This window comes from Octodon degus, unplaced genomic scaffold (genome assembly GCF_000260255.1).
Source record: "Octodon degus isolate 3935 unplaced genomic scaffold, OctDeg1.0 scaffold00190, whole genome shotgun sequence".
NCBI lineage: Eukaryota > Metazoa > Chordata > Mammalia > Rodentia > Octodontidae > Octodon > Octodon degus.
Window position 1 is genome coordinate 2,806,919 of NW_004524766.1, and position 10,920 is coordinate 2,817,838.

At 38.4% G+C, this 10,920-nt stretch overlaps 1 protein-coding gene across 3 annotated transcripts in view; it reads left to right on the plus strand.

The window, feature by feature from the left end:
* The first annotated feature begins 684 nt into the window (after nt 1-684).
* Cetn3 (centrin 3) overlaps nt 685-10,920 on the plus strand; it is a 20,905-nt gene continuing 10,669 nt past the window's right edge. Inside the window, exons 1-4 of one of the 3 annotated variants that reach the window (XM_023704176.1) lie at nt 685-819; nt 2,634-2,769; nt 4,626-4,740; nt 10,732-10,860. In XM_023704176.1, coding sequence (XP_023559944.1) covers nt 803-819; nt 2,634-2,769; nt 4,626-4,740; nt 10,732-10,860 — 397 coding nt within the window. In that variant the 5' untranslated portion in view covers nt 685-802. Of the gene's footprint in view, nt 820-2,633; nt 2,770-4,625; nt 4,741-10,731; nt 10,912-10,920 lie in introns of all 3 variants that reach the window. The other 2 variants (XM_023704175.1, XM_004644056.2) reach the window with 2 other exon arrangements.

Here is a 10,920-nt window from a genome sequence, read left to right on the forward strand (position 1 = left end):
AGAGAATTCTGGCTTTCAAGAAACTCAGCGAGGCCGGTAAGAAGAGCAGCACAAGTGAAAGCAATCATTACTCAAGGACACTTGAATTGCAGTAAAGATAGCATCAAATGTAGAATTGGAAAATAAGGGAAAAAGAGAGGAAAGCTTCAGTGTGAACAGGTACAATATATTCTAGGAATAATCCAAATATACAGTCCACTGCACCTGCCTTCTGATTACTCGGGCAGTCGGTGGGGAAAATGCTGATTCACGCATCCAGAAATTAGAATGCATCACTCCGTACTGAAACCTGCGTTTCAAACAAACTCTCAAAGCCCACAGGCCATCCAAAGTTTGCTATCAAGGCAGACTGCGCTTGGCACAATTCGTTGCTCCTCAGACATCACATCTCCCCTGCAGGGGAGGAGAAGCCACCGTCAGCCCTCCCAGGCGCCTCGCACGCCGCAGCTGCTATGCAGCACGGGCTCCCGTGCTCCCACGTGAGGACCAAGAGGCCGGCGCGCAAAGCATTCGGGGAAAAAGCTTCTGGCCAATCTAACGGGCCGAAGGGGCAGCAAGGGAGATCGACAGAAAGATTCCTTTGATTGACGTGTAATTTGACCAATAAACACAGAGAACTCGTGAAGCCTCCGCCCAAAGGGACGGAACATTGGCAATCGTCAGCCAATCCCGTTCCGCGGCTTCTGCCTTGTGGGTGGTCCCTGAGGCCGCGGAGGTCGTATGCGTCTGTTGAACTGCTGGTGGGAGTCGCGCTGCGTTGGGTGAGGGGTATAAAGTCGTTCCATCTCTGCCCGGAGAGAAAATGAGTTTAGCTCTGAGGTCGGTAATAGAAAAGCGGCAGTGCTCTCCTCACTCCGGAGCCGGACTGGGGGCGGGCGTGTGTGGAAGGGAGGCCGTGTGCGGCCCGCGCGAGCACGGGGATGGAGTGCGGGACCGGAGCCGCGGACGACCTGCGGGTCCCCTCCCTGGGGCCCGGAGTCCCGCCGGTGACTAGCCCAGGACCTCCGGCGAACCGCTCCCGGAGGTCGGTCCTGCGGGTGGGCCGCTGTGAGAGCGAGAGGGAGCGAAGTGTCGCGAGATTTGCTCGCTGAGCCCGAGCGCTCAGCCTTGGAGCCTCCTCAGTCCCTTGCTCCCGCGGGCCCGGTCACCTGGTCGCCGTCCCGCCTTGGGCTGCCCCGCTGCTCACTGAGTCACCCACAGAATTTGCAAATAGCACAGAGTCTACCCATCTCCTAGGGCCTGCTTGACGGTGTCCCCGTAAATTACCAATTTTAGTAGCAGTCCATGTTTGCAGTCCACAAGGATTACATTACCCTCATCGTGCGCAGTTGGTACACGTACAGACCATTTTAGTTACTAGAACTGGCAGTGTCTTGCCTGGATTTCTTGTTTCTTGAGGTGTTTTGCTTTTTTACACCTTTCATTCGTTTCCAGTATTGGGGCCTCTAGATCCGTTACCCCCTCCCCCTGTCTGGACGTTGTGCCATAAAAATGCCAATGTAGTTTCAGAGTGGTGTGCTGTAAAGGATCATCGTTACCCAAGAACGGGGTCACAGGTGTGTACCTCATGTGTCCCCTCCGAGTCATGGGGAGGGAATGAACGACAGACCCCAGAATGCCCAAGTTTGGGCATTGAAGCTCGGGTGAAGCGTGGGAAAAAATCGCCCCCTGCGTTATGGTACTGCACCTACTGGTCGCTTGCTAGCCGTCTCTTGCCTTTTTGGATACATGTTCAAAAAGGAGAACGGCTCCCAAATGTAAATGTTAACACATTCTAGTACAGTTAACTGGTTTTTGCGTTTTAGTTTTCCAAGCTCCTTCCAGCTTTCTAAACTTGTGCTTATACGCGTGTTGTACCCTTATTTAGAGTCTTGGAGCACATTGGCAGCTTCTGAGACATTTCTAGTTTTAAAATAAATTTTCATTTTGTTTGTAAATTTTGTTTATATAATTCCTTTTTATTTTGTTAAGAGTTTACCATTTACATGTTGAGAATTACAAGACTTCTCGTTATCATATAGAATTAGGCAGAATTAGAATAGTATTATGTACTATTTTTCATGTCTTTCATTGGTGATACAAGGCCCATAATATTTTGGGTGGCTTGTTAATAGTAATACAAGAAATTGTAAATGAAATATCAAATTTTTAGAAAAATGTACTCTAACATTTTGAATTTATAATACCATAATTTACAAGTTAGTTGATAATTGGTTATTCGTATGATATAAATTTTGAGAAGTTTATATGGACTATGAAAAGTAAATCAAGTATAGTGATTTCAGTTATGAATTTTATTGTATGTAGTTTTTTAATGCTCTCGTAGAATGATATGAATAATAAATATGGGTGCTTTGGTGTTTTGTTGGGGTTTCTGACATAAAAAGTAATACGTTTTGCTCAGAGTTCTTTTTTTTTTTTTTTTTAGCAGCAATTGTTCAGCTTTGAGAAGTAAATTAATAAGCAGGGGCATTGGCTCATGGAAAATTTCTTTTTTTTTAAACTTTTTTTTCAGGAAAATGTCTTTATCTCAAAAATATTTTCTTTTTTGAAATTTAGAAAATAACTCCTTGGTTAATTTGTATAGGAGAGTTGGATCAAAGTGGACTAAAGACTTTATTTGTGTTTAATAGAAGTGACCTTGTAGTAGACAAAACAAAAAGGAAGAAAAGAAGAGAACTCACTGAGGAACAGAAACAAGAAATTAAAGATGCTTTTGAACTATTTGATACAGACAAAGATGAAGCAATAGATTATCATGAATTGAAGGTAATAATATACTTTAAGATGTATATCTCTCCATTATAATTTACATTTTTGACAGATGCATTAAAATATATTGCTAAATGACTATTGTAGCTAAATTGGTTTTAGAACTATGAAGTGATTTTTAAGCATTCCATTTAGGCGCTGTAGTAAAACTGAACAGAACCTGTAGTACAGTTTTTATCATTTGATCATAATGAACATAATTAGAAGATTTCAATTTGTTGAATTTAAACTGTTCTTTTGCAATATTCTGTTGATTTCTTTTTTGGAGGGTTAGCATATATTCTGAGATTCAGGAAGTATTTTTTTTATATCAATCATGCAGCTTCAGCTTACTTTTGGGTTTACAAACAGTATAAATTGTCTGGCCAGTTCTTACCTGCATTAATAGGAAAAATTGTCACCCTTTAAGGCTTAGGATTATTTCAAAAGGTGTAAGGGGAAATTATTGTCCTGTGTCATATGGGTGTTAAATTCAGCAGGGTCAGAAAACATTTTGAAATTTTAAATAGCCTTAATAGGTGAATAAAAATGTGTATATGATACTTTTGGTAACTCTGTAAGGGATTTTAAACACAAGAATTCTAGGAGAGGCGGTAGGTATTAGTCAATGACAGTATAAAATGTGTAAATAAAAGAGATGGACCTGTAATTGTAACGTTCTCAGTCATGTCGTCCTTTTTAGCTGTTTTCTTACTGTTTTGGTCACATTTTTAGTGCTGGTTATTAGGAAGCCTGTGTTAAATTTTTTTGTGACCAGTCCACGTTGGGAGTACATAATGATTACATTCATCATGGGGAGCTGGTACATGTATGGAACACATTTTAGTTGCTTTTATTTAGTTATTCAATTTGAGGTATTCTTCCTTTATAACATCTCTTCTGTTGCTAAGGACAATCTTGGTTTGTGAGTTTATTTCGTAACTGGAGCTTTCCAAATTGTTTCTCCACCTATGGGGCATCTTGCATGCCATCATTGATTGGGATCTTCCTTAAGTTCTTTCTATTCATTGCTCCTAAACCTTTATTGAATCATCTTTGTGTACTACACAGAGTTCAGATTGCTTTGCTTTGCTTGCTTTTTCTGCAGTTCTCTACACTGGTAACTGCCGTGTACTCTTCTCACTTGCTGCTATCTTCCACTTGAATTCTTCCTATTCAGAAAAACAAAGTAGTTCTGTTCATTGTCCTTCCAACCTGTTCTGTTTCAGTATCTGTTTTATGACCATTCAACTTTTCTAAATGTCTTACTCCTCTTTATCTGTTCATTCAGGAACAATCAAAATCTCTCCAAATGAGACTGAGACTTGGTTAATCAGTAACATATCTCTTCTTTCTTGTTACTGCTAGTAATAAGATACCAAGGAATCTCTTCCTCTCCCCCCAACCTTTCATCTCCCTCCTTCATTTCCTTCTTCCTTAGTGTTCTGGGCTATTGCCTGGACCCAGGATTAAGCATATAGGGTCTGAAGGCAATTTTTATTTTAATGCTTGTATTATTTCTGTTCATTTTATAATTTATGTTGTTTTTTTTTTCCCATTTTGATTTTAGTGCCATGAGAACAAAGAGATAGATTGGTGAAAGTGTATGTGCATTAAGTCAGTATATTGCATAGTTTGTTGCATACTTGCTAAATACTTGGTTATATAAGAAAGCAAAATACAAATTTTCTATTTAATTTCAGTGTGAGGAACAACTACACTATACCTTTGTTATTTTGGGAATATTATTTTCCAAAAGAATTTTATCTTATTAATATATTGTCATTTTTTAAGCTGTACAAATTTTAAGAATCAGGAATCATTTCTTTTGTAAAAAATGCTTCCTAATTTGCGTTTCCCTTTTAATCCAAAAGGTGGCAATGAGAGCCTTGGGGTTTGATGTAAAGAAAGCAGATGTGCTGAAGATACTTAAAGATTATGACAGAGAAGCCACAGGAAAAATCACCTTTGAAGACTTTAATGAAGTTGGTGTGTATTTCCATTATCTTTATAACCAGCAGTTATTAAGAAGTGATAAGATTAGTTTCTTGAAAATTCTCTGGGTTTTGGAATTTTGTTATTAAATGGTGGTATATAATATGGCTTTTACTTGGATTTTTTGGTTATTATTCTTTTTACGCCAGGGTTTCATTTAAAATTTTTTTTACAGCTTTGCTGTAAGAGTTACAGTTTTTTCTTTCCTTCTAACAAGGAATTGTTGTGTAGCTTTTTGTGGAAAGATGCTTTTCCAAGTAACGTATGTTTATATTAATGTGTGTTAAAACTAAAAGGGTGATCAGAAATTATTTTCTCTCAGTAAAACAGAAAATTTGGTATCCTGCTGTTTGGAAAATATTTCCCAAGACCTTTCTGGTATGTACTTTCTTTTGGCAAAGTGGGTGAAGATGAAACTGGTAGTCTGTATTTTTGGATTTAGATGAAACATATGCCTCCAGATTGACAGAGTTTATGAGGGTCATGCGCTCTGGATGACCTTGATCTTAACGAATCACATCATCTGTGGAGGGTGAGGAGAAGACCATAGTAAGGGAGGGAGTTGGCTGACTGGAGGCAGGAGAAGACCATAGTAAGGGAGGGAGTTGGCTGACTGGAGGCAGGAGATGATACTTCAGAGCCATCTAGAGATACGGTGTTGTGGGCCTAAAATGGTTACGCTACGTCGTTGTATGGTTGATTTCAGTGTATTATTTGTGGTATATGTATAGGTTAGGCTTTTTCAGAGTAATGAATCCTGGAAGGCCAGGCCTTGGCTATTATAAGTTAAATATATTGCCTAGAATATTGTACACAGAATGAATATTTAGGATTTTTTCTTTTCTTTTTTTCCTAAAACGTTGGTAACACTTTATATGGGTCATGTTATTTTCATAGAGTTATTTTCAGATATTTAAAAAATTTGGAAACCAATGGAATTATATGTACACACACCCCTCTTATTTTAAATATTCAGCAAGAAGCAACATGGGAAGTAAAAATAAATGGCAGCAGATGCATGGAAAGTAAATTCACATCATTTTTTTTTTTTTTTTTTTTTTTTTTTATAGTTTGAAAGCTCAACCCAAAGCAGGAGATGGAAGGTAAATAAATCTAAGAGATAGGAACAATAGCATAGGAGGCCCCCTACTTATTTTTTATTTTTAAAAATTTATTTTTATGTATTTGGTACAGGGTCTCACTATGCAGCTCAGACTTGGACTGATCCTCCTGTCTCAGCCTTCCCAGCGCTAGAATTCCAGATATGTACCTGGCTTCAGTGGCTGGCATGGCATGCGGTACGGGGATCAAACCCAGGGTCCTTGCGCTTGCCAGACAGGTGCTTAGGCCATTGAGCTATCTCCCTGACCCCAGCCCCCCAACTTAGGCATTGATGTGTAACTGTTGAGAGAAGCAGCTTGTCCTTTCTGCAGACTTCTTTTTTCTCCTCTAATTTGTAGAGTTACTTCGTTAAGAAAGCAAGAGCTACCTTTGTTCTCACAGTGCAGATCTGCTATCTCTACGCGTCTTGTAGCAGTTGGAGAGTGTAAAGAAGTAAGGACATGCAGTATTAGGAAGGAGCTCTGTCAAAGTGCATTTGGTTGGATGTTGTGTTTATTTAGCATGGTTGGCTTTGAAGCTAGGTTCTCTTGGGTTCATTGGTTGGTTTTACCACATGTTAGGTGTGGAACTTTGGCATTTTACTTTGCATACCATTTCAGCTGTAAAGTGGGGAGTAGGTATAATGTCCAGTAGCGTTCTTGTGAGAGTTAAATACATAAATAATACAGTACGTGAGGTCCTTAGAAAAAGGCCTGGCATCTAGTAAGTGTTACCCAGTATTTGCTGTTTTTATTTTAAAAAATAGTCTTTATTCCATTTATGTTGGTGGCTGGAAATTCTTAGGTGTCAGTGTATATAAACAGGCCCTATACTTTGTATGTTTTTCTCATGGTCTTTTGTACTTACAGGCTGTTTTGAGTGCTGTGGTCATCATCAGTACTTTTGTGAAACACTGTTTGCCATCTTAAATGAATACAGTTTTTTAAGTTTGTGATTTTTATTAACAATTGAGACCAAAGTCCTGTGCTACTTTTACCTTTTCCTGACAACTTTCCTTTCTTGTGTTGTCAACAAAGTAGAAATACTGGGTTCCTCCTAGAATAAAGAGCTATGGTAGGATTTCAGCTCTGAGTTAACAGACCAACCCTTTGGCATAGTTTAATTTAGCTGTCTTTAAGACTAGACTGCCCACTGAGAGTACCACTTCTCACAAATTTGTAACAGTCAAGGAGCATCTCTTCCATTTGATCATTACTTTTAGCTAATAATAGGCCTCAGATTAATACATGTTTTATACTTTGGGACAAGTGACTATGAATCAGAATATTTATGTTCCATCTATGACTGCCTAAGGACACTGTCTTGCAAGTGTTTCCAGAAAAAGCTAGGTTTTTCCCACTATGAGAAGAGAGCATTAAAATACATTTCCGGAAGTGTAGAGCGGTGGTGGCTACCATGCGACACACATGCCGCAGCTGGCTGGCTGTTACCATCGCAAGGCTTCCAGGGTTCACGTCACTGGTGTAGAGCCAGCGCACGCTGAAGCTACTGAGTAATGGAAGTCCTTCAGGAACTGCTATCTTGAAGGCTAAGGCAAGTCAAGTATTTATACTTTTATCTATTTTTGGCAGATACCATTTTTTATTTAATAACCTATTTAGAATCAAACGCTGTGTTTTCCTTTTGCTTATTCTCCAAATATTTACTTAATTTTTTGGCATTAGGTACTGTGCTGATGGGAGGAAGGGGAACTGAACATTATCAAGAAGACTCTTAAGGAGCTTACGCATCAGTAGGTGACAAGTTGTGGTACAGTGTGGTAGGGTGCGTTTTGTGCAGGGCAGGATCGTGCGCTGAATTCAGCCTCACCGTGTGCAGTGCCAGACTCTTATGCTGCTCTTGTGTTGTTGTGGTGGAGTGAGGAGTGTAGCCAGAGACCTGATGATCCCTGTAAAGCTTGCAGTATTTACTGTCTGGCCTTTTACAGGAAAGATTTGTTAACTCCTCACCCAGGAGAATGGAAGAAGGCTTTGCAGAGAGGATTTCTGGCTTAGTCCTTTGAGAACATGAGTAGTGTTTCCAAGGAGAAGGATGCAAGAGTAGAGTGAAGGCATTCCAGGTGTAGGAAACAGCAACAACAAAGAGTGGTCCTAGAAGGATGGCCATGTTTGGGAATCTTCAGGTAGAGGATGTGGAGAAATGACTGGAGAGTGGGTTGGGGCTAGATTAGTTTGCTTCTTTTTTTAAATGTATTTGGTACAGGGTCTCACTACGCAGCTTGGACTTGTAGTGATCCTTCTGTCTCAGCCTCCCCAGCGCTGGGATTACAGGTGTGCACCACCACACCCGGTCTCAGTGGCCGGTTCAGTGCCCCCCAGGGCAGGGCTGGTGCAGCCCGTGGTGCCCGGGATGGAACCCTGGTCCCTGTGCTTGCTTAAGCAGGTACATAGTTCGCTGAGCTATCTCACCAGCCCTTTGGAGCCAGATTGGAAAAGTCTTGCATCATATAGTCTAGACTTGAGTCAGGAAAGAATCATTAGCAATATTTAGGGAATGGGACATATATGTTAATGTAACTGATGGGAAGATAGAGGATGAGTAGCCGGCAAGTGACCACAGACAGACGGTGCTGGACTAAGTATGCTGAGGATGGTGAGGGTGAACAGAAAGGGGTTATGTGTCCTGTAAAATAGATCATGTCTTCAAGCTCATGGCGTCTTATCGCTGGAGGGATGTGTAGGACTGAGAATGATTCAGATTTTCAAATGGGGAAGGTAGCTGTTACTGCTGCTGCTGTGTTTTGGGTGTGATCTGGGAGGCAGTAAAGAATTCCCATGGTGGTCTTGAAAGGAGTTTGGGCTGTAATGTGATGAGTTTAAAACAAATGAGCTTGGATGGAATTTCCAAAAGGCAGTGAAGCTAGCGTGACCGTTGGTGGTTTTAAATTTATTTTAATGTGATGTTTTAAAGTTCATTATATTTTGAAGTGACTTTTGTATGCTTGTATGTGAAATTATTTTGATGTAGTACGTTTTAGGTAGAGACAAATCATTCGAAAACAGTTACATGGACATAAATTTGGTGTTTTGTGAAATTGATGAGACCACCTTAACTACTTATATGTCACTTGGCTTATTTGCATTGAAAAAAAATGTTTAAATTCTACTTTGTAGAGAAGAATAGAACATGGAAGCAAGGAAGAGTGTCACCATAAAATTATTTGCTGGATAATTTTGTTAGCTGCTAGAATTATGGACACTTACAATTCCTAAGAAAAGCCACATTCTAAGGGAGGTATTGGTAAAAGATAGTATAGGCACGTAAGTCTGAAATAACTAACAAAGTACCGTTGGGATAAGAATTTGTACATCTTGGAGCCCCATCTGTTTCCCCAGATTACCCTGTTGCTTCTTAAGTACGTTAATACTTGCAGCAAGCTGCTTTTTTGGTTCACCTGTCATGTATATTATTTAATTGGTGAAGAAAATTTCTTAACACTTTTTTTCCTTGTCCTGCTTTTTTGTTGGGACTAAATTCAAAATAAGTTGAGTGTGAGCCATAGAGTTAAGTGTGGTATTTTATTTTGGTGTTATGGCTGTATATATGCCAATTCCTTTTTGACTGAATATTTATGAGCTTTGATGATTTGCATGCTTTTAGTAATATACTTCAATTAGTTACTTGGAAGCTTTTTTGGATAAATTAATGGATAAAAGAAAAGTATTGAATATATGTGTGAATGATTTAACATTAGTTTGAATAGGTGCTTATTCAACCAAATACAGATGAAACAGTAGCAAAATAATGATCCATTGGTTACCTGGATTGTATTTTTTCATTTTGGGTTTGTTAAACATTCCAATACCTGCTATCTACCAGTAGCTGTAATTTTCTAATGATTTGAACCTGAACAGCACTAAGTTACTTTTAGTGGTATGATGAAAATCATAAATACCTTTTCTTATAGAGGTAGAATAGCTTGTAGAATTAAATTCACAGGATTTTATTTAGTTATATTCAGTATTTTATCTAATAACTTAAAATTATACCACAGTTTTACTTCATTTTTGTTATTGTAGGCTTAGATTATAGACTGGCAATATTGAAAAGATTTAAGTTTACTGTATTTTATATGATTCCATTTATTCTACTAAATATGTTGTTTTTGTTGAGGTCTGAAGTTACATTTATTCTTAGTTGAAGAGTTGTTTTCTTGATAGGCAAAATGGATATGAATTTAGAGAAATAATCTTTCTAGAGAATTCTTTTGGAGGGTCTTTCTTACTATAATAAGATTCAGTTCTTTTAACCTACTTTCCACAGTTAGGAAAACTGAGGCTTTATTTTCATCCTGAAGATATTAATGGAATTTTCATCTGTTGCTGAAGATGGTACCTAAAGCAGTGATGGTCATGCTTTTTGTTAATTCTTCCTTTTTTGTTGTTGTTACTTGCTTTTAAGCTGGATTATATTTGAGGAAAAAAAAAGTGTACTAAGTTTAGCTAACAAAAAGCTTTTAATTTGTTAGCTGTACTTGTTTTGTGTATGTCTTTATACTAAGCCATAAACTCTTAAGACTTCATTGCTTGATATCTGTGAAGCCTGCTATAATTCTTGGTAATATATAGACCTTAAAGATCCTATCTTCCTGTTTTTTTTGCTTTTGCGTGATAGTTTTGCTTAATCTTATAAGATGACAAATTATTGCTACTAAAAGGGTTAGAACTTGAGATAAGTGTTTGGTTTTTCTGATTTCAAATTTATCTCTGGACGTAAGAGATGTAAGTAATATTTTATGTTTAACACTATTTTAAACTAAATGTTGACAGATTGAAAGCTTTTATTCTCATTGAATGTTTAGCTGATTCATATAAATAAACACTTGTGATTATGCAGTTGTTTAAAAAATTTTTTTAACTGTAGTGACAGACTGGATATTGGAAAGAGATCCACATGAAGAAATACTAAAGGCGTTTAAACTATTTGATGATGATGATTCAGGTAAAATAAGTTTGAGGAATTTGCGACGTGTTGCCAGAGAACTGGGAGAAAATATGAGTGATGAGGAACTTCGAGCTATGATAGAAGAATTTGATAAAGATGGTGATGGAG